Raw genomic sequence first — 24,448 nt, 5'->3', positions numbered from 1 at the left:
TGCGACTTTTTAAAAAGTAACAATTTATAACTCTGGTGTAAATCCTGTACTATGCAAATTTTTGGGTGAGTAGTTGAACATTGGTTCATAAATAGAACATAGACCATAAATGAGTGAAAAATCCAATTACTCAATGAAAAATATACGCAATGCCCTTGATATATGTCTTTTTTTTTTTTTCTTAGTTTGACGGCCATTTTTTTGAAGGGTTTTATTTCATGCCTGAACCAAAAACAAAACAAAATAATGAAACAGACAAAAAAAAAATGACATGCGGTCATGGTCTAAATCAGTAAAGAAAAAAATATAAAAAAAATTACAAAAAACATTCACTTTAACCCCTTCAGGACCAGACCAATTTTAAATTTTTTATTCATCCCATTCTAAGAACCATAATTCTTAGATTTTTCTATCTAAAGAACCACATTAGGGCTTATTTTTCGGCAGTACCAATTGTACTTTCTGGTTACAACCTAAATTTACCATAAAGTAAACTGCAAAAATGGAAAGAAAAAAAGGTAATTTTACAAATGTAAATGTCATTTTACAAATAATAAAAAAAAAAAACTACAAACTTTTTAGAAGAAAATGCAAAACAGTGCAATCAGCTGGGGACTGAACAATTGCTTGTTCCTGTTGGGCCTATCACACAGGACAATATTGGTCTGTCGACTCAATAAGTTCCACATATAATAGGGAACTTATGCCCACTAAAACAGTTTCATAGGAAGCCAATTGACCTGCCTGTTGACTGTTGAAGAAAGCTAAAGCACTAGAGATGAGTGAACCTGCGGAGAGGTTGGGTTTCCGCAGGTTGGCTCATCTCTATAATGCGCCCTATATAAACCCACGCAAGAATGACACAAAATGTCTCTGCTAGGTTGTGATACAGTGCAAACAATATAATTGAAGAGGAGAATGTTGTTATTCTAAAAGGAAAAGTATTTATACTCATGGATCGGTTTCCTTTTCGGCCTCCAAATCTTTGCATGCATTTCCCTTATTTAAATAAGAAAGTAAACTGTACAGTAATACGGTGTGTAATATCAAATATAGGACACAGATAATGCATGTAGTAAAGCTGAACTTGCTTGTATGAGTTGTCAGTAATTTCTAGATTTTAATGCAAGATAAAATAATTGCTCTTGTCCTATGATGTAACATGAAAGTAAAGCCAGGAAGGAGGATGTACAAATAACTAGATCATAAGATACATTGTAAGATTGGTAAATCTTTACTTTTATATGAGCAATTACCATTTGCATGCCACGATTCCTAGTGGTACTAACTCATAGTATGTAATTATCTGAAAATAAACGTATGCTAACGTGAGTATCGATCAGATGGTCCATGCTACAGCTTCATACAAAGGGTCCAGGCATGGACCGTACAACCCACACAACGCTTATCCTATAATTATGTATTTTTAGAAACTGTGGAGAAGTAAATAATAAGTATAGTTATCACTTTAAGGTTATAGTTTTCCCCTTTAAGGTTATGCACAAATAATAATCTTCAACAAGATGTTCTCTGGAATCATTCCAACCTAGCTTGTGCTATGCCAAATACACGTTTAATATTCATATATGCATAACAAACACAGTATATAGTATATGCAAATCCTGTCCTAGTAAAGATGGTATGATAAATATACTGTATATTAATGCATATAGAGGAACTGTGGCCTCTCACACATCTGCTTTAGTTAAAGGGGTAGTGCGTCTCTAAACATTTGTTAACAAAATAACACACATTACAAAGTTATACAACTTTGTAATGTGTGTTATGTGAGTAAATGGCCCCCTTCCCCGTGTCCCCCCACCCCGGAAGTGTGGTGCATTATACTCACTGCATTACTGCCGACTCCCGACCGCCATCTTGGGACAATGACGACATGTTCGGAAGGCCGGCCGAACAGTTCCAGACGGCCCTAATGCCGGCCCCCCTCTGCCACGTCATCAGTTGCTCAGCCGCGATTGGCTGAGCACAGTTATGCTGTGAATAAATGTTTAGCGCTGCACTACGGCTTTAATACATATGTATTTTCCATGAAAAATTAAAGCTGGAAGGTTATTGTTTTCTATTTTTGTTCCTTTGTTTTAACAAATCTCTTCCATTGTATTGTCCAACATAAGATTCCTGGTGGTGAATAGACCATGATGGGTAAGTGTCTTGTGTCTTGTAGTCAATGATATAGTTAGCCTAGTTGCCCCTGGTTGTACCCAGTAGTATAAACCTAGAGCTCTTAAGGCTTGTTCCTACCAAACCCTTGTAGTTAATGTCCCAGCATCAGATGCCTTGACCAACAGGCCACATCTAAAGTTTAAAAAGACTAGAAACTCCTGTCAATTACTATCCATGATGTTTTGAAAAAAGGGCCGCACCATCGGGATCACTGCGACCAGGTAGTGAAAAATTATTATTTCTTTACTACTTCAACTGGTATATTCACTTTAAATAGTCCTCATCGGCTACATGAGTTATATAAGATTGAGAGGCAGCAATGATGGTAGAGATCATAACACAAATAAAAATGGTCATACTTCTAGCCTTGATGTGAAAAATGATATGGCTTCCCTCCTTAACCCCTTAAGGACCAAGCGAATTTACGTTTTCATACTTTTTGTGTTTTTTCCTTCTTGCGTTTGAAATGTCATAAGGCTTCAAATTTTTCACTTACAGACCCATATTTTATTATTTGCAACACCGTTTTTTCTTTTTAATGACACACTTAGTTTTTCCATAAAATATGCTGCAAAACCGGAAAAAAAATTATGTGGTAAAATTGAAAAAAAAAGTCATTTTTTTACATTTCAGGAAGTGGGTGGTGGTTTTGTCTTTACCCCTTTCACTATGTGGTTAAACTGGCATGTTATCTTTGTTTCTCAAGTCAGTACGATTTCACCAATATGCAATTTGTACAGATTTTATTCTAAATACCTTTAAAATTCAACTAAGCGTGTTTGAAATTGCTCTATTTTAATCCTTACAAATAACACTTTTATTTACTTTTTTTTTGTCTATGGGGCTATTTGAGCGCTAATTTTGGCCCCATAATCTGTACTCCTTTCTGTACCTCACATGCATATATGCCATTTTTTAAATCACTTTTTTATAATTTTTTTCTGGAAGTGATGTGACTAGAGATCTGCAATTTTGTGCTTTAGTGGGTTTTTGCACTTGTGCCTTTTACTTGTAATATCAAGATTATGTTAATTGAATAGTTTAGGCGATTTCAAATATGTTTATTATTATTTTTATTTATATTTTTGGGAAGGGATAGTAAAGGATTTTTTTTAATTAAAAACTTCTTTTTTTTTTACACTTATTTGTTCTCCCCTTAGGAGAATTGCCAGGATTGCTGGCACATCGTGGGAAGCTGATCCACCCACTGGACCACCAGTGAAGAACCTTTGAATACCTCACTTCCTGAGTCCTCTGTATACACTGTTGATGGTTTCAGGATAAGCATGCCTGATGATGTCAAAAGTTATTTTTGATGACAGGAACTCTCTACATTTAATAAGCGAAAAATCTGCTGATGGACTATATATCTGCTAAAGTGTTAACCCCTCTAAACTGTCAGTCATTGAGGCTTCGAAAAACATGGCTTAATTTCTTCTGGAAACAGAATGACTCCTGTCTTTGGTTTGGGTGTGGTTTTGCAACTCATTTAGGGTCCATTTACACAGAAAGATTAACTGACAGATTATCTGCCAAAGATTTGAAGCCAAAGCCATAAACAGATTATAAACAGAGAGCAGGCCATAAAGGAAAGAATGAGATTTCTCCTCTTTCAAATCCATTCCTGACTTTGGCTTCAAATCTTTGGCAGATAATCTGTCAGATAATCTTTCTGTGTAAAAGGACCCTGAGGGATTTTCATCAGTCACTAATCAGTGTGGTGCTGTCACCTGGAACTCCTACCAAGCAGCTTTCTGGCACCCTCACCGCACAGTGACAGGGTCCAGAAGCAGTTATCTCCATTCACTGTATGGCTATGTCACACAACGTCGAAAAATAGAGAAAAGTCAGCCGCTTTTGTAATTTAAAAAAACGTTTTTGCCACCCGATTTAACTGACTGCAATGCAATGCATTAAAGTCAAAGGAAAGACAGACGTCCAATACACACAATTAGAGATGAGCGAACCTCGAGCATGCTCAAGTCCATCCGAACCCGAACTTTCAGCATTTGATTAGCGGTGACTGCTGAAGTTGGATAAAGCCCTAACGCTATGTGGAAAACATGGATATAGTCATTGGCTGTATCCATGTTTTCCAGACAACCTTAGAGCTTTATCCAACTTCAGCAGGCCCCACTAATCAAATGCCGAATGTTCGCTCATCTCTACACACAATGTATTGAATAAGGGACGTTATCGCCACGGACAACAAAATAATGATCATGACAATGATTTTCAGACGTCTTTTGCAAACAGCGGACGTTTTACTTTTATCACCGTTCTTTTTCTGTTTTTACTATTAAATTCAATGGACTTTTCTATTAAGCCACATCCAAAGGGCAATTAGTAACCCAAACTGTAATAATGTAGCCATCATTGCACTAGGGAAGGCTAGACCGCTAAATGGCGTCTGTTATTTTAGACTCAAAATGACGGACGCAATTTTAAATGGAGCTAAAAAATGTTGTGTGAACATAGCCTATACTGGCTGAACATGGTTACTGCAGCTCGGCTGCTGTTCACTTGAGCGGGAGCTGAGCTGCAATTATTTGGAGTCAACGCCACACAGTGAATAGAGACAAACTGCTTCCGCACTGTATACTGCAAAGTTTAAAATACCTCCTTTCCCATTCTTAAAATAAAAGTATGCAAAAATAAAGAAACATATTATATATTGTAGCGTGCAGAATTGTCCAATCTATTAAAATATAACAATATTGTTACCGCACGGTAAAGGATGTAAACAAGATGAGAAAAAAACACCAGGATTGCTGACTTTTTTATTATTATTATTATATTCAGAAAAAAAAGTTAACAAAAAGCAATCAAAATTTTTCATTTACGCCAATATAATATCTATAAAAACTAGACATCATGGCACAAAAAAATGACACCCAAACCTGCCCTGAAGGTGGAAAAATAAAAGCGTTATGGCTCTTAGAAGGCAAGGAGGAGAGCGCTGCTTCCGTTGTGACGTGGACACCCGTGCATCAATGACCTTCGGTCATGATAGGGTTAAATTGTTACTCAGGTTGTTACAATGTAACCTGTGATTTTGTTTGTACATGTACTGCATTAATCAACATAGTACATGTATTGTATTGTAAAGTGCTACAAAATATGCTGGTGCCATATAAATAAAGATTGTTATTATTTTGGTAGTAACCTCCATATAAATGCATTGAAAGATATACCTTTGCACATAGCTGTGACAGTGAGTACTCATCAACTCTTTATATTTGCTACCACCTCCTTTCCCCCCGAAGAGAAATCACCTTTCCTAAAATATGTCATTAATATACATAGCAGCATAGGTGTGAATGTTCTCACATCGCCCATTTACTCTGAGAGTTGTGAAGATTAAGAAATTCTAACAATTTTCAAACAAGCCCTGCTGGCAGAGAGTCTCCCGGGCAAGAAGTAATGATTGAGAAATCTAGTGGAGCGCTGACAAACTACAGGCAAGACAATAAGAGCTTATGAAACAGATAAGAGTGTCAATTCAATCTCGGATGTTATATAAATCTATTTAATTATACGTCATGCCTGAAAAAAATGTGAATGCTTTCCAGGTGACACAGAGGGAGGTTTACATTATATGAGGCTAAACTGTTTTTTAACATGTACAACCAGGGGTGGAACCTGTTGTCTTCTCCACCTCTCATCCAACTTGTCACCTGCACAAATATATAAGCTGACTATCATCGTATAAACTTACACAGCTGCAAGGAGAAGAAATCTTACAAGTTTTTCACTTCTATTTAAAACTTGGTCACCATGAGGAGAGAACTTTGCTCACTGGCCTTTTACAGGGCTCTGTTTGCTGAATTTCTAGGCACATTGATCTTTGTGTTTTTTGGACTGGGATCTGCTTTGAGATGGCCAGCTGCTCTTCCGACGGTGCTACAGATCGCAATCGCCTTTGGTTTGGCGATAGCCACAATGGTCCAGATAATGGGACCTGTTAGCGGAGCTAATATAAATCCTGCAGTCACGATTGCCTTTCTTCTTGGATCTCAAATATCCATATGGAGATGTATTTTGTACATTATCGCCCAGCTTCTGGGAGCACTGGCTGGTGCTGGTATTCTATATGGCGTGGTTCCACCAGCTATCCGAGGAAACCTTGCAATCAACACAGTAAGTATCACAATGATCTGGTTGACTTGGATGAAATGGGGTGTGCCATTAGGTAGTGCTTTATGTTTTTACAGCTAATGTAAGATAAAGGAAAGCTATTTAGATGAGAAAAAAAAACAAATCTAGAGTTATAGTGCCTAAAGTTCTATATGGTAGTGACAGCAGCTTAGTACTAGGTTTTATTGCCATTCCGTAATTGAAAACCAAGATGGAAAGCTCAAAATAATCTGGGAATCCAGTACAGTCGTACAGAAAATTTAGAAAAAAGGGTTTGCTTAAAAGGCAATCTGTCAGATGCGGTTCAGGTTCCAAATGACTGTTAGATAGCTGTTCGGTGAGGAGACCCATGATATCTTTTATATATCCAGCTGAGCTTCCATAACATACAAGAAAAGGGTGAAAAGAGTCACAGAGGCTTTCCACAGCCCTTGAAGTGCTAAAGGCTGCAACATCTTCTTGCTCCCCCTTCCTATTCCTGACCCTTTTGGGTATCAACTTCTAACTCTCAATCAAACAGGGATAGGAATGGGAAGGGGCAGCAAGGTTTTACAGATCTCCACACTTAAGGGGCTTGGGAAAATTTGCTCATTTTTTATGTTATGGCAGAACAAATGGATATACGAAAGGTACCATGTGTCTCTTTGACCTAACAGCTATCTAACAGTGTCAGCAGTTTTGAACTTGAATTGTAGCTTACAGTTTCAATTTAAGATTTAGTGGTCACCAGTGATTTCTCCTGACTTAAAAAACCTAGTTCTCCTCTGTTAGGGTATGTTCACACTGAGCAAAATCGTTGAAACTCCAAGCAGAATCCCTCCTGCCTCAGTGTCCTATAGTATCTGGCATGGATCACGTGCCTTTGCTCTCTGTGACATGTCAATTCTTTAAGCGGAGAGCGGAGGAAGCGGAGGCGCACCAGCCCTCCTATATAGAAAATAAATCTCCGCTGCAGAATTCCGTCTATTTTGCTTAATGTGGACATACCCTTAGAACGTGGCCAGACTTGTCACCACATCTTAACTCTTTGTACCCAGTAAATGTAACATGATGAAATTATTAAGTTTATGGCTTTAAAGAGTCATTCTCATTTTGTCATGTATCATATATGCAATAATTTCCTGGTATCTTTTAATCTGGAATTTATAGATGTTTGAGAACTTAGGACAATAGATAAGATCATGATCTTTATAGACCTGCACTGATATTAGGAATTCATCTATTTCATATAATCCTTTATATTCATGCATATGATTTCACATACTCTCCCTCAGGATATAGATATACCAAATGCTTTCCTTCTTTATAGAACTTTCTATACTGTATGAAAGATTCTTGATAGATGTTATCCTCCTGGATAACTGTATATCATATGATAAATTTATCTTGTTCCATTCATCTCTCAACTTTTTATGAGAATTTTTTTAACCATATTTTATTTACTCAGCTTTTATGAGGGAGATCAATGTATGCGGTAGTTATTTGGGAAAAAAAAATAACGTGATTCATGATCATTGCATTTCTTTAAACTTTTTAGAAATTAAACATATAATTTAAAGGGGTTATCAAGGATTAAAATAAACATGGCTGTTTTCTTCCAGAAACTGTGCCACCCTTGTCATCAGTTTGTGTGTGGTATTGCAGCTCAGTTCCATTGAAGGCGATGGAGCTGATCTGTAATACAACAAACAACCTGGAGGCAGGGGTGATGCTGTTTTTTGAATACAGCAGCTATTTTTATTTATTTTTTTTAAATCCTGGCTAATCCCTTTAAGATGAGAGTTGAGATGTTTTGGACGTAATAAGTATTGTCTTTATTAGGATACATTTTTGCAAAGTTTAGTATAGCATATATCGCTTTTTATTCTTCTGGCAACATTATGTTTTTACGAATACTGTATGCTATGATATTTCAATCATTTGCAATTGAACTTAACATCTTCTTATAAACCACCGAATAATGATAGATAATTTTGTAAAGTTACATGAAAACCCATAATTAAAATGTTATGCTGAGGATGTCAAATAACAATTACATTTGCTGTTTTGACAAATGTGGCTCTGCTACATTTATATACTGTATGATTTATATAGCACAAACATGCTCTGCGGCACATAACAGAGGGCATACATTGGCTCATGTCTTTAATGGGAACTAAACATTAGCAAAAAAGATTTTCTAGATCTCATCCGATTCTTTTACAGAACATGATGATAAAATGGGACATTGATAATGTTCTTATAGTCTAATATAACATAACATCACCCCCTCCACCAAACTACAACCTTAGGCAATTGTGAATACACACCAATAGTGAATGAGATAAAAAGTTTTTATTGTGAGATAGGGTATAGTTATATGTCTTTATTATTTCAGATAACACATTGGACGCTACTCAGGCATACAGGTTGTTATACAAGTACCTTAATCCAAAATGTAAACATGGGATTTATAGCTAAGCAGGATTAAAAGACAAATGGGAGGAAGGCATCATATCACGTAGAAAAACTGATTTATTAAGCAATTTGTATCCTATGACCAAAAGCAAAGGGCTTCAACATATAATTTATATGATAAAATGTAAAGTGTAGGTTCATCCCTTTCCCTTGGTGACCTAACTGTTGTATTTATATAGTTATTTAATATTATAATAAATAATAAATAAAATATTCATATATATATATATATATATATATATATATATATATTTATAAATATAATATAATATAATAAAATAATACAATAAACAACACTTATTTAAATAGTTATTCCCTCTCAGGGTCTATTATTTATATTGTTTTTATAAGTGAACAAGAACAGATTGATACTAGATAACTCCAAGGACCTTGATAAGGACCTTGATAGTCTTGTAGACTTGTCACTGACTTTGTCCTAAACATAAAAAGACTGATTTTGGGGCTTAGCGGCAGCTAATCTTACTGTATTTGTCCATCTGAAGAAAACAATATTCTAAATTTGTTATGAATTATAGGCCAAAACATGTCATTGGACCTCTTCACTATAAGCTAAGCAGCATGCAATTCTAGATGTATCAGCTAAGCGACATGTCTAGTTATTGATGATCATTTCCTGTTTAGTTGTCCTTGTTTAAATTTTGGCAGAATTCCAATGGATCATTAATATTATTTAATTCAATGCTTAAATGAGTCAACTTTCCAATAGATTTTGGCAGCACTATCAGCATTGGCATGTGTACTGGTCATGTACTGGTACATTTCTCTGGAAATACTAATAATATGTTCACGTTACAGCTCAGTAACAACACAACTCCAGGACTTGCTTTTGTCGTTGAGATGATTCTTACCTTGCAACTGGTTTTGTGTATCTTTGCATCTACTGACAGCCGCCGGACAGATAATGTAGGCTCTCCATCTATATCTATTGGGCTTTCTGTTACTCTGGGTCATCTTGTAGGGGTAAGTAAAATATTTATTTAATTGTTTTCATAGTGCACTATGTTGCGTGATGTCCATATTTTTGCCTTTATATGCACTTTCTTGTATTACAGCTTTATGTGTTTTTATAGACCTGCGTTACTGTGTTATAAGTAAATAACCATATTTAAAGGACTCCCTCAATTATATTTGAAGAGTTCATTAGAATATTCAAGATTTTCAGTATTTTAGAACCAACTGGTATCAGTTGAGGTCCTATCTTAGGGTCCTACTAAACAAAGGGATTTTTAACGATTAACGATGACAAACGAGAGCTAACTGAAATTGTTCCCCATATTACACAGAACCGTAGCCGTTAGTTATAATCGTTACTATGATCGTTTACGATTAGCAAACGAATGTAGAATTATAGTGCACAATTAACAATGATTTTAAGTTTAGCTAAAAAATATGATCAATAACACATGAAGAACTTTTCGATTGTTGCCAGCACTCACACAAAATGAGTGGGAGGTGTGATGATAAAAGAAGTAATGCAATGTAAGTGTATAGTATTTATAAAGAATTACAATTAAAGGAGATGGGACTCTATTATAGGCCAAGGCAATATTTTCTCACTGGAGCCTGAAGGTACTGTACATAAGGCTTAGAATTTTTTTGAAAATTTTCCACGCTGATAGAAGACTTTCTTCACCCTACTGTCCTGACTGCAAAATTGACTACTGTAATTGGTTATTGTGTTTTTTGTACTTTACCTGTTTACAGTTCAGGCGATTGGGCATTACCTTTACCAGCGGTTTCTTTTTATAGCAAGACAAATCAGTACTTGTTGCAGATTAAGGCTATGTTCACACTACGTAAAACTACGGGCATAGTTCTCGCCGCAGAACTACGACCGTAGTTTTCAGGGGTTGAACATAGCCTTATTTTGAATGGGATCCCGGCCAAAGTGTACACACATCGTATGCGCTCCGGCTGGGATCCCATGCGGCGCCAGAGAAAACTGACATGTCAGTTTTCTGTCGCAGAAAGCCCTGTCAGTTCACATAGTGAAGCGAACGGCTGCGGCTGTGGGCTATGGGAAGCTCCGCGGCCGGAAAGATCATCCGGCAGGTACTTAAGTACCGGCCGAGATGATCGGGCCAGAGACCGGCCGTTCCGTGAAAATAGCCTAAAATAGTTAATTGTAATTTTTTAAAACACTGGAGACAACATATGTGTTATACATAGAAATTCAAATCAAAGCCCTTGTAATTTACTACTGTCATTTAATGAGAATTATATCTTGAAAACTTTAGATATACTTCACTGGTTGCTCAATGAATCCTGCCCGGTCATTTGCTCCAGCGGTCATAGTGAGAAGCTTTCGCAATCATTGGGTAAGCACATTTAGATATATACTGAATTAAAGAACAATTCCCTGTAGTAATGGTACAAGTGTTCCGAAGGAGAAAGGCCACACCAGCTTCAGTTTAAAATCTAAAATGTTACCAAAATGTTGCTATCACAGTATTCACAATACACACAATATGAACAAGTCTTCCTTATTAAAGGGGTACTCTGGCACTTAAAATTTTTTTTGTTCCATAGTGCTCTCTTTATATAAAACATAATTAACATCTTCTTCTGGCCTCTCAACACTCCACACTGTGGCATAACCGGGTGCCGTGTACCCCTTTAAATTTTATTCATGCATGGTCATCTCAGTCCAGATATTGATCTGGTATATGTTCTTACTTTTAACATTGGATAAAAGACGGTTGCTGGTTGAACAAATAATCCTCTGATAAGCTGTCAGCCAAACACATTTTAGTCCATATTAGCTGTTAAAGATGTTCAAACTGGCCATAAATGACGGATGAACGATCTTTTTGGGAATATTCAGGGTACATTCTAAGAATACTCTGGAAACATTCTGATAATATTCTTACCTGAAAGATCCATTGTAAACAAAAGATCTTTTTTTGAATAGGCAATCTCTTGCCCAACTATAAGTCCAAATGTTTCCAAAACACCTGACTTCTTTTCAGAGAAAAAAAAGTCTGTCATCAGTTAACTGACTTCATCGTTTGTTGATAAATTTTAGCCGACAAGTAATTTTGGTTGATGGTGTATGGGCAACGTAGGTAGGAAAATAGATAGATAGATAGATAGATAGATAGATAGATAGATAGAATATATGCATAACTTTAAAAAAAGGCTTATTTGTTGAACCTTGTTTATTTTGTAGGTCTTTTGGATTGGGCCAATAACCGGGGCCGCCTTAGCTGCTGTGGTGTACTTTTACTTGCTTACTCCAAATACAAAAACCGCAAGGGAGAAGCTGGCTATATTTTTGGGGACATATGATCCATCAGATGACTGGAATGAAGAGCCTGAACCACACAAGAGACGCTCTTTGGACTGTCCTGATCGTGTAAATAAGCCGTTCTCTATGTAACAAGAATGGGTGATATTAGAATAGCAAATTGACATTGTCTTCAAATATCAAAGTAGAGGGCAAGGTGCCCACTTAAAGGCTCTTGATATTTGAAAATCCAAAATTTCTTCTGTGGTTCTGCCTGTGGTTCTGCCTTGCCAAAGCACAGAAGGTGTATTAATCTTAGGTATTGACAATGCTAAGAAACAAAGATTAATTTATTGATTAGATGCAGTTTTAATATCAGTAAGTGTTATCTATATTTTACCAAACTTGTTGATTCAAAATGAAACAGTTCATATGTAGATGTGTGATAATGGGCATGGCCACCACAGTGGCATGCGCTAAATCACAATTACTGATAGCTACATAGTGGTGCCAAAGCCTAGTGGTGACAAAGAAGAACATTAAGTACGGAATTACATTGCTTGATGACAGTGGTATAAGCCTCTGTGCTTGAAGCTTGAAGTGTGAAAGCCCCTGTTTATGGCTATAGCTTGGCCCACCACCTAATGACTTTACATGTCTGATGACTATATTGATGTATTCATTTATATGGTGGACAGCTTTGTCTAGGCTCTGCGCTGCCCTCTAATAGAGCTGGTGTGGAAAAATGGTGTTAAAAGGTGGATATTCACAGGGGAAAAGAATAGCTTAGTGGTAAAACACTGTAATACGTGGAATAACACTCCAGTTGAAATCCAAGATCATTATGTAGTCAGATCCTTATGGATTTCAAGCAAGGCCCAAACAACAAGAAAAAGTTTTTAAGCTCCAGAGGCAACAATGAATAAAATTCCTGTACCTATTAACCCCTTCCTGTATTATCAGCTACGTATACCCTATGAAAAAATCAAAAAACATTCTCCTCTAATACAAAAAATTGATTGAAATTAAATACTACCATATAGTTGCCAGGAAATTATTCTTAAAAATAGATGACTCGTCCATCAAAAGAGAAGGCCTCAAATAGCTACGTAGCCTTAAAAATCAAAAAGTTCTGGCTGACATAGAGGAGACATAAAGAAAAAATATCAGTCCTAAACGCCAAATATTGGTGGTTACATAAGCTATGCAGTTTGCATACAGTGTTAAACATTGCTTAAAGGATATTAATTACTATCTCAGCTAAGAAGCTGGACATAGGATTTATTAACAATGATTATGTTTCTGCACAATACTTGTGCTCTGGTAGATAAGTATTGAGAATGAAAGACTCCGGGATATAAGAAGATGTATGGTCCAGTTTCATGGTAGCACAAAGGAGGGCAGTTACTTAACATGTCCAATAATACATATTTTTTTTAGTATTCAGTGTATAGTTTGATCACAAAGCTATGTTCACACACCAATTTTAAAAAGTGAAAAAACAGCTGTAAAAAAGATCATGGTCATTATCAATAATGGCCGTCCTTATCAAAAAATGGTCATTATTATCAAAATATTGGCTGTTTTTTGCTTAATAAAAACGGTATGGGAACATGGCCTAAATATGTCAAGACTTTTGTTTCCCACAATGACATGATATCCTTTAAATGTATCCCATTCTATATTTGCACTGTTATAACTGCATTAATGTTGATTGTGAGATTAAACAATTTATTATATTATTAAACTTTTTACTGGTTTATCATATTTTGTGCACTTTTTAATTAAAAAAAATAAATTAAATTAAACCACCACCCTTTAGTAGTATAAAAGTAATTTGTAATTAGTTTGAGTTACTTAACAATTGTGCAAATTTTATGTAAAAAATTATGGTATGGTGACCACAATAGGGTATTAAGATGTGTTTGTCATTCACCTAACTGACTAACAATATTGACAGCCTTCACATGCTAAAGCACCAAACTGGGAAGACTTGTGTCTTCATGCATTGCTGTGTTCCACTTAAGGTTGTAACTAAAGATCAATGGGTAAGAGCAAGAAATCATACTCTATAATCTATAATATATAATATATAATCTTTTAACATTGAGAACACAGCACTTTATATTTAAAGGGATTGTTAATATTAATAATAATAATAATAATAAAAAGTCTCCTTTTACTACTACCATGGTGACAATTCTAGGAGAAAAAAGATGACCTTTTGTAATTATAGAAAGCCCCTTTAAAGTGCCTTTGTACCCACAATCTGCCCCCCCCCCCCCCCCCCAAACCGCTTGTGCCTTCAGATAGCTGCTTTTAATCCAAAATCTGTCCTGGGATCCGTTCGGCAGGTGATGCAGCTATTGTTCTAAAAAAAACTACTTTTAAACTGGCAGCCCCATTCCCAATGGCCAGGGCTTAGAATGTGTAAGCATTAGGCTGGCACAACTTCACTGTCCCTCCTCCCCATCCTCTTCATCATTCATCATTAGGGATGCTCCATGCAGATTGTCTCCTATTCATCAGCTGTGTGAATACTGAACATGGGCTGGATCGTTAAGGCACCTGTGCAATGTTCAGACAGGAGAAAATGTTTCAGTGGCATTCCTAATGATGAAGAGGGTGGTGAGGAGGGGCGGAGGGGTGGTGCAAAGTTGGGGCACAGATACTCCCGTTGGGCACAGGGCTGCAAGTTTAAACGTTGTTTTTTAGGACAATAACTGCATCACCTGCCGAACGGACCCCAGGACAGATCTTGGATTAAAAGCAGCTATCCGAAGGTGCAAGGGGTCTGGGGGGGGGGGGGGCAGATTGTGGGTACAGAGTCGCTTTAAGACATGCCAAAGACATGCCTAAGATCTTACTACGTTTTAACTTGATAGTTTAGTAAAGCCATCGCATTACTATAATTTATAATCCTTCTTTGGTTTAATTTTCTTTTTAAATTATCTTAAAATTTATTATAAAAAAGAGATAGAGGGGAAAGCACTATCGGCCTGGCATAACTTTTCTATGTGACATCAATAAAACCTGTCTGTCCTCAACTGTCCACTGGAATCCTACATAATTATTAAAAATGGATGAATTGAAGCTCTGTTTATTATGGGGCAAGGATAACAATCAAGTTCCTAATTTTATAGGGATGTCGATCCCAGGAAAGGGGAGGTTGTATAGAAGGCTTAGTCCATTTATCACTAAACAGCTGTTGAGGAGCTGGTTGTCCCAACAGGTTTTGCAGGCAGAGCCTGTTGGCATATGTAGTAGCACCACTGAGTAATAGTGTTACATCGCTTTTATAGTAAAGTTACTTAGAAGATATCACTGAACTCCTTAGTTCAGAATCCTGAGGGGTCCCTATGTTTTTTATATTGCTATTGTAAATTATTATGGACCATTTGAATTGGTGCTGTTAATTTTACTTTATTGTTTTCAGAGACAGTAGTGATAATGGTGGTGGTAGGAGTAATGATGGTATTAGTATTTTAGTTAGTAGTACTGTTGTAGATGGTATTAATAGGGACTGTAGCAAAGGTACTACTAGTGGTAATTATATTGGTAATATGTGTAATAGGTGTAGTGATATCGATAGTACTGTTGCTAGTAGTAATTCTAATAGTGGCAATAGTAATTTTTGTAGATAAAGTAAAATACTAGTCATAATATATAAAATATATCTCTAACCAATATATAGTGGTTAGAGATAAAAGAGCTTACAGTTCGGGGTCATGCAAACCTGAACAATCAGTATTTAATTCCTGCAGTCTGGAGACTGTATCCAGGCTTTCCAGGTAGCCCCAGGGCTGCATCCATCCTCTTCAGCCACCTAGAGTTAAATGCAGAACATTTGGCGTTTTGCAAAACCAATCTTACTGAGAAAAAAACAGGGAGCGCCAAAGGTGGTAGAAACATACTAATTAAGTATTACTTATCCTGGTGCCCCTGCAGCACGGCATCACCACTCAGGGTCACCCACAGGTTACCTCTATTTCCTCATCTTGTGACATCTTCACCTGACTGAGAAATTTCCACTCAGCTAGTCAGTGAATAACGTGGGATTAGAGATGAGCGAACCGGGTTCGAGTCGATCTGAACCTGAACGTTAAAGCTCTAAGGTTGTCTAGAAAACATGGATACAGCCAATGATGGCTTTATCCAACTTCAGAAGCCACTGCTAATCAAAGGCCAAAAGTTCGGGTTTGGATCGACTCGAGCATGCTCGAGGTTCGCTCATCTCTACATGGGATACCTCTGTAGTCACTGACTAGCTGAGCGGGGTAGTTCTTGTGGTGTCGTGACGGCACAGGAAACGGGAAGATTCAGGAGACAAGAGGGTCAAAGTGAGCGATGGCGCGGTGGTTGCGGAGGCACCAGGATAGGTACGTATAACTTTATTATTATGTTCCCTACACCTCTGGTCCTTCCTGTTTTTTTTACTTTTGCTCAGAGTACCCCTTTCATTATAATAGTGGTACTAGCACTGCTTATTATTAAAGAAGTAAAAAAGTATATTTTACCTCCACTGGGTCGCCCCTATCTAGGGCTCACAGACCCTCACTCTTTTTTTTTTTATTATTTTTTTATTATTTTTTTTATTATTAAAGAAGCAGTTCACAAAAAAATATTATTGGCCCCCCAGTAGGTGCTGGCACGTACACTCACCGCAGCTCATCGGTGTCCCGCGGCGTGGCTTCTTTCTGGTTCAGCGGCACCTTCAAATCCGGCGCACGCTCATGTCCGTCTCTGCTGTGACACCTCTTCTCTGTCCGGTGATTATACGCCGGAACTTACACGCTTCAATGCATTCTCTGTTGAAGAACGTTACTTCCGGCGTTCAATCATAGAACAGAGAAGAGGAGTCACTGCAGAGGCTGAAGTGAGCGGGACGAAGCCGCGCCCCGGTGACACCGATCAGCTGCAGTAAGTATACGTGCCAGCGCCTACCGAAGGGGCCAATAATAATTTTTTGTGAACTTCTTTAATGGTGGTAGTGGTAATAACACTAGTAGTATTCAGAGTCATGCTAGTAGTAATAGTTATGCTAGAGGTATTATTTTTCTTCCTACTTCATCAGAACATGATTACTATATAATTAATATTGGGTGAGTCGAAGAAGTGTCAGTGATACTCAGTAATACATAGTTTGGAAAAATACTGTTTTTAATCGTAATGAACGTGTTAAGCAATGTCTATTACTGATGCACTATTAGCTTCTAATTGAAGGTAAATGTATTTGTCTTATACTTGGTGTATATATTTCAGACTGTTCTGCAACTTTCACGCCTAAACGATTGTTGAACATCTGTCTAGGGCAGCAAAGTGTTAAGCCTCCTCCTCATACCAGAGATCAAACATCATAACTGGGAAGCTACGCATCCGGACTATTACCCTTGTTGATTCGCTTGAACTACCGCACAACCAGATAATGCATTGCTGTACGTGGTGTCTTTCTTCATCTTGAGTTCTGCCTAGAAAATCCTGCAGTCTATAAAAGCTTCTAAATGATTTAGCAAATGATTCGCTTCTGAACAATATTGGAATTGATTCTGTAAATGACTTTGTAAACGTTTATTCATCACATTTTTATTTATTTGTTTCTACTGCTTTCTCTACTGGATGAAAAATTAAAACATTTTATAATAAAAAAAAAGGAAAAAACATCATCAACACTCCATAAAGAGCACTAAAAACTGGGCCACATGCATTCAAAGACTTATAGGGCAACTCCAGCGGATTTTTTTTTTCTTTCAAATCAACTGGTGTCAGAGAGTGCCAGATTTGTAATTTACTTCTATTAAAAAATCTACAGTCTTACAGTATTTCACTGTATGTCATAGACATAAGCATAGATATATAGGACATACAGCAACTGATAAGTACAGAAAGATTTTTTAATAGAAGTAAAATACAAATCTCTGATTTAAAAGATTTTTTTTCTTTTTTTGCTGGAGTTGCCCTTTAAACTAGACATACTGGGGAAAAACTCTCATTGTATAACTTTCCAACTGCACATAAAAATGGGTGGATGAAAGAATGAGCTTCCTCCTACGATACTCTTGGGGCAATCAGCAATATAATTGTGTTATAAGATTCACACCCTGTTCTTCCATTATACATAATGAATGTATAGGAACACGACAGCCGTTTCACGCTCTCCAGTTAATTTTATAAACAGTGTCATTTTAGAGTCAGAATTGTTCTGACATGTGGTTCTCCAACCATAAAACATGATGACGCATAGTTCACCTACAGTGACCTTTTTTTTTCTAATTAATTAGACCATATTTAATCACTTTCCTAAGAACAGATGTTGGGCGATTTAAGGAGTGGTAGTATCACCTATGGCTTCAATGGATGGAAAGATCTGTAATGGCACTATCATGAGAACTTTAAACAGTGGTGTAGTCAGTTGAAGCAATAATACCATCAATACCATCTACAGATTGTGCCTAGAAAGGTCTTCAAAGGTCGTTCTTAGATACTCCTCAAAATCCCAGCCAAGCTCTGGCCAATGCCTTCCACCATGCTCCACCTGGCTTGAGGATTCACATATGGCGCAGAGGTAAACCCCCCTTCCTGGAGCCCCAGTCAGTAGAGAATTATTAGTAGAGATCGTCTGGGGGAACGGAGGTTGGGTCCACAGCAATCTCTTACTTGTCCCCTATCCTGTGGACAAGTTAGTTGAACAACCTCCTTAGCCCCTTTCTCACTGACACTAACCTGGCCCAGACTCCTGTGATGTGCCCCAACACTATGCCAATCGCTGTGCTCTGTGGCCTTCTTTATTGAAGGAATAGTGTTCTCAAAGTATCATATTGGTCAACCTCCTCTTAGCATGTACTTTCATCACTTTAAATTTACAGTATTTGTTTTATTTTGTGTTGTTTATAAGTTACATGAATATTCTTTAGTGCTGGACCGAAATGACCATCATTCAAGTCATTCTCCTAAGGGGAAACAAAGTATCATCCCTACCTCTTATATACAGTGCACATTGGGGACTGGGACAAATTTAATAGCACTCCAGTAAATGTATGAATATCATGTGTAGAGGGAGGGAGGAAACTGAAGAACCATGGGCATACTAAGGCAAAGAAAGAATATACAAACTCCACACAGATGTTGTCTTTAATAAGATTCAACCCTATTGATACCCACTGAGAAACCTAACATGAAGCAGAGGTGTGTGTTCATGTGAGTCACATAATTCTACATATAATCCCCACACTGAAGATTATGAGTAATATGGAATAAAACACAATGGTGACACCTATGGAAATAAATCTTCTTCTAGTTGAGTATGTGTGATAAGTATCTGGGCCCAGATTTATCAAAGGATATAAAATATATGGTGTAAACTGCCCAAAGCAACCAATCACAGCTCAGCTTTCTTGCCAGAGATGAAAGCTGAGGTGTGATTGGTTGTTGTGGGCAGTTTACACCAGTGTATATTTTACACCTTTTGCTAAATGTCCTCCCACCTGAGGTTTAAAACAGGCTCTTAAAAAATAATAAGTTTTTGTATAGCTTGTATAAAAATACATCTTTAAATATGGCCATATTTTAAGAAATGAACGTAAAAACAAGAAATGGCTTGAGACAGCCGTACCCGAGTGATAACCAGCGCTGCCCAACACAGTATTCAGGAGTAGAGTGCAAATAAAAATGTAAAAGTTTATTGCATGCTGCACATATTATGTGCAGCATGCAATAAACTTTTACATTTTTATTTGCACTCTACTCCTGAATACTGTGTTGGGCAGCGCTGGTTATCACTCGGGTACGGCTGTCTCAAGCCATTTCTTGTTTTTACGTTCATTTCTTAAAATACGGGCCCCTTTTTTCTGGGAGTATCCCGTTCATGTACCCTCAACTAGCTTCTGCAGCCTAACATCACATCAGAAGGATTTCCGCCTGGACCCACGTCAGGATCAACCTTCCATCTACCTACCCTACCTCAGGGTGATATGCAAAAAGCCAAAGGGGCAACAAGGTGAGCCTTGCTACTTTCCCTTTCTCATTACCAACAACTTTTGCGGTATCACACGAGGCGCCGCCCTCTGCCTGTTTTTTCTACCCTTTGTTCTATGGCCATATTTTGACATGTAATCAGCTAAAAATAAAAACTATGGAGGAGAGTTATCAAAGGGTGTAAAATTTAGACTGGTGCAAATTGGCTACAGCAACCAATTACAGCTCAGCTTCCAGCTCTGGTGAAAGGAAAGCTGAGCTGTGATTGGTTGCTGTGGGCAGTTTGCACCAGTCTAAATTTTACACCCTTTGATAAATCTCCTCTATGTTTTTAAGTTTTCCTTTTATTTGAAGGGCCCCAGAGCAGTCACATAGGGCTGCCTCTAGGTGTGTATAACCCTTTTCTTCTGTCTACAAAGAGGACCATTAATGTGTAAGATGCAGTGTCCGACTGGCCCACCAGAAGACTGGAGAATGATCCGGTGGGCCCCCAGCTCAGAACCTGCAGTAACACTTCAGTAACAGTAACCTTTCTCACTGGTTCTTTATTGGTGGGCCCCAGGATCATTTCCTTAGGTGGGACCCAGGTGCCCCAGTCAGACACTGGTAAGATGAGTTGCTAATAATTTAGCAATATATAGAATATGGTAATGGGGTCTTATACTTCAGATAGAGAAAATATGTATTAAACATTTTGAAAATGTAATGAAACTATTCAGTAACCAAAATCTAATCTCCCCCCCCCCCCCCATATTTTTGAGCTCCTATGGCGCTTCTTGGCCCTCAAGCAAGACAGGGTCTAATATTCAAAGGAAGTCAAGTATTTGGAAACCCTACACTTACCATGGGTGTGGCTGCAAGTTATTTATGGAAATGGTTATGGGCACCAAATTGGTACTATACAGAACCCAACCTGTAATTTGATTTAATTTTCAACTGGGAATAAATCCTTTGTTGTACAATTGCTTTTAATCATTTTCTTTTTGCAGACACTTTGTGAATAGAAACAATGAGTTTTTTTCTATGTATGAGTAAAGTCTTTACTATTAAATATATAAATTAAAGCTAAGGCACTTTCATAGTGACATCCATCACCCATAAGCTATTAATGGTACTCACTAGAATAGACTTCTTTGCTATTCCATATCTTTTATCATATTCCAATGTGATCTGACCAGACAAGGGCCAAAAGTATTTTTTACTAAATAGCTCTTAATTAAGCTCTTTTGTAATTTTGTATTTGGCCGATATCAGCCGTTACGGCCGATAATCATTTCGTGTAATAGAAGGAAATGATCAGCCGACATGAACAATGTCGGTTGATCTTTGCAGTCGTTTGTCTTTCAACATGACCGCTGCTATCCCCTATGGGCTGCCTGGACGATGAATCAATCTACCGGGGCATGTTAGGAATATATCTGTATCCCCAGGTAAGCAACCCGATCATAAACATGATTTAATGAAAATGTCATTCATAAGACTAGGCCATCTTCCTCTGTTACCCCGTGGTCCAGTGTTGGTGCTCATATAGTCATGGTAGACCTCCTTTGGTGGTGGCCAGTGGCCAGCATGGCACTCTGACTGGTCTAAAGCTTTGCAGCCCTATTGGCCCGGCCCTATTAGCCCGGCCGGCCATTCACGGCGATCGGGCCGGTGGCACGGCGATCAGAGTCCCATAAAATAAAAAATACCTGCCCTGGACCCCTCAGCTAGGTAGCCGAGGGGTCCAGAGCAGGTATTTGTACATTACTCACCTGTCCCGGGCTCCTGATCGGCGTCTTCCGGGTTCGCGGCGTCCTCGTGTTCGTTCGGGTCTTCGGCTTCCTCCGTGACGTCACGTTCGGCTTCTCTCGGCTATTTTCGGCTCCAGCGTCGGCTTTTTCCGTATTTTGCGCTCTGCTGCCCTCTAGCGGCTGATATGTGTAATACACTTATCAGCAGCTACAGAGACGTTCAGAATGTAAAAAAGTTTTTTTTTTTCCCAAATTTTTTTTTCTATTTTCCGCACCCTATCGCCGCTGAGTGTTGATCAGCATCGCACGAAAAAAAAACACCCTACGCCAAAAAGGAGGAGTTGCTGATTAGCAGCGCACTTTCGTGTTTTTTTTTTCTATATTCTACTGCCACGGTCTGCTGATAAGTGCCGCACATAAGTGCGGCATTTATCAGCAACTCCTTTGTTGGCGTAGGTTTTTTTTTATACTTACTGTAACAAAAAACACGTAAAAAAACACTACATTACACCACACTACATTGAATAAAGTTTGACACTACACCACTACATACCCCATATACCAATCCCTGTATAAAGATGGCCCCCAGGGTGTTTTCGGCGTCAGAGGGATACGTTATTGCCTCCGACACCGAAACAGCCAGTGAGGATGAATGGGGGGGATCCTTCTTTCCTCCATTCATCCTCATCGTCCTCATCATCCAATGACGTATCTGGGGGTAGCGTAGCGTACGCTGCCCCCCAGACACGTCTTTTCTGCCAGTACCGTCCCAATAAGAGATGACGGTATGGTGTGAAATTCTACAAACTCTGTGAGCGTACCTCAGGGTACACTTACAGATTTAGAGTATGTGCACACTGCGGAATGGTGAAGGATAACCCTTCGTGCATTCCGCAGCTGGCACCCGCCGGCGGACTGATGCGGGCGCATGTCTCTACCCGTGTCATAGACTCCATTCTATGCACGGGCGGATTCCGTCGTCCATCCAAAGAATGAATACGTTGGACGGAGAGCGGAATCCGCCCGGGCATCGAATGGAGTCTATGACACGTGTGGAGACGTGCGCCTGCATCACTCCGCCGGCGGGTGCCAACTGCGGAATGCACGAAGGGTTATCTGTCGCGATTCCGCAGTGTGCATGTACCCTTAGAGTGTATGAAGGAAGGGACACCCGAATGTAGCCCCCAGATGCCCCCTCCCCCCCCATCCTCGGAACAAGTGGGAAGATCGTCCGGGAACTGATCTTCCCACTGCTGGATAAAGGTTACCACCTGTACGGGGATAACTTTTATACCAGCACCCCCTCTTCCGGTCCCTCGCTGCCCGAGCTACTGTAGCTTGCGGCACGATACGAAAATATCAGAAGTAGTAATAGAGCCCTAATATTTAGCAGCCATGGAGCGAACCCAGCGCTTCTGGATATGAAGGACCCCGTATCGCACCAGGACAACATTTTCCAGGTGACGTCCCCCACACTGGAAAACAGGAGACCCCAGAAGAAGTGCAGAGTGTGGCGTAACAGGGGGATCAGGAAGGACGCCATTTTCCAGTGTGACACCTGTCCTGATCCCCCCGGCCTCTGCATACTGGATCGCTCCAAGGCGTACCACACGTCATTGGAGTTCTACATTATCTAAATTCTGTCCCTTATTCCTATTTCAGGGGTCACGTTGATCCAGGGATTATTCTGATCGCCATTATGGAGTCAGGAAGGAATTTTTCCCCTGTGATGAGGCTACTGTCGTCTGCCTCACAAGGGTTTTTTGCCTTCCTCTGGATCAACACAGGTTGAATTTGATCGACACCTGTCATTTCCAACCTTATAAACTAATAATTGGCCTAATACCCCCAAATAAATTAGAATTGTCCCTTTTTCCCAGCTAAGTAGGTATGGCCGCCATTCCCATTAGAGGATGCCATGATGCAATTACAAAGCCTCTGTGCGGCCAGGACAGTAGAAACCCCCCACAAGTGACCCCATTCTGGTAACTACACCCGATAAGGAATCTAACAAGGGGGGCAGCGGGGATATGGCCCCCTGGTGACGGCCACATTTGGGACGTGAAAATGAAAAAAATGGTATTTTTTATTTTCTCGGCACATGTTCTACGTAAGTGCCCGTCACCAGTGGGGTCCATATGCTCACTGCACCCCTTATTAGATTCCTTATGGGGTGTAGTTTCCAGAATGGGGTCACTTGTCAGGGGTTTCTACTGACCTGGCAGCACAGGAGCTTTGTAATTGCGACATGGCCTCTATCCTCCATTCCAGCCTCTAAATGGCGCTCTGTCCTTTTGGTGGCTTGCCCTGTGCCCATATGGCACATTATGCCCACATGTGGGGTATTTTCGTACTCAGGGGAAACTACCCTACACGTTTTTTGTTAATTTTCTTTTTAACCCCTTGTGGAAATGGAAAAAAAATCAAGGCTAGACCAACATTTAGTGTAATTTATGTAAAATTTTTACTCTAAATCATTAATCTTGTCATGATTTTTTCATTTTCACAAGGGGCTAAAAGATAAAAAGAAACACAAAATGTGTAGAGCAATTTCCCCTGAGTACGGAAATACCCCACATGTGGACATAAAGCGTGCAGGGTAAGCCTCCAAAGGGAAGGAGCGCCATTTGGTTTTTGAAGGCTGGATTTGGATGGAATGGATTTCGAGGGGCCATGTTGCATTCAAAAGGCCTCTGTGTTGCCAAGACAGTTGAAACAA

The 24,448-nt window shown here is 38.8% G+C and overlaps 1 protein-coding gene across 1 annotated transcript; it reads left to right on the top strand.

Moving 5' to 3' along the window:
* The first annotated feature begins 5,870 nt into the window (after positions 1-5,870).
* AQP5 (aquaporin 5) lies at positions 5,871-17,588 on the top strand. Its single transcript, XM_069970164.1, has 5 exons — positions 5,871-6,324; positions 9,595-9,759; positions 11,037-11,117; positions 11,969-12,154; positions 17,288-17,588. Exons 1-5 carry the CDS (start codon positions 5,962-5,964, stop codon positions 17,321-17,323), a joined length of 831 nt encoding a protein of 276 aa, XP_069826265.1. The 5' UTR covers positions 5,871-5,961; the 3' UTR covers positions 17,324-17,588.
* Positions 17,589-24,448: the final 6,860 nt, after the last annotated feature.

This window comes from Dendropsophus ebraccatus, chromosome 5 (assembly GCF_027789765.1).
Source record: "Dendropsophus ebraccatus isolate aDenEbr1 chromosome 5, aDenEbr1.pat, whole genome shotgun sequence".
NCBI lineage: Eukaryota > Metazoa > Chordata > Amphibia > Anura > Hylidae > Dendropsophus > Dendropsophus ebraccatus.
This window is presented reverse-complemented; position numbering and strand designations above follow the sequence as displayed.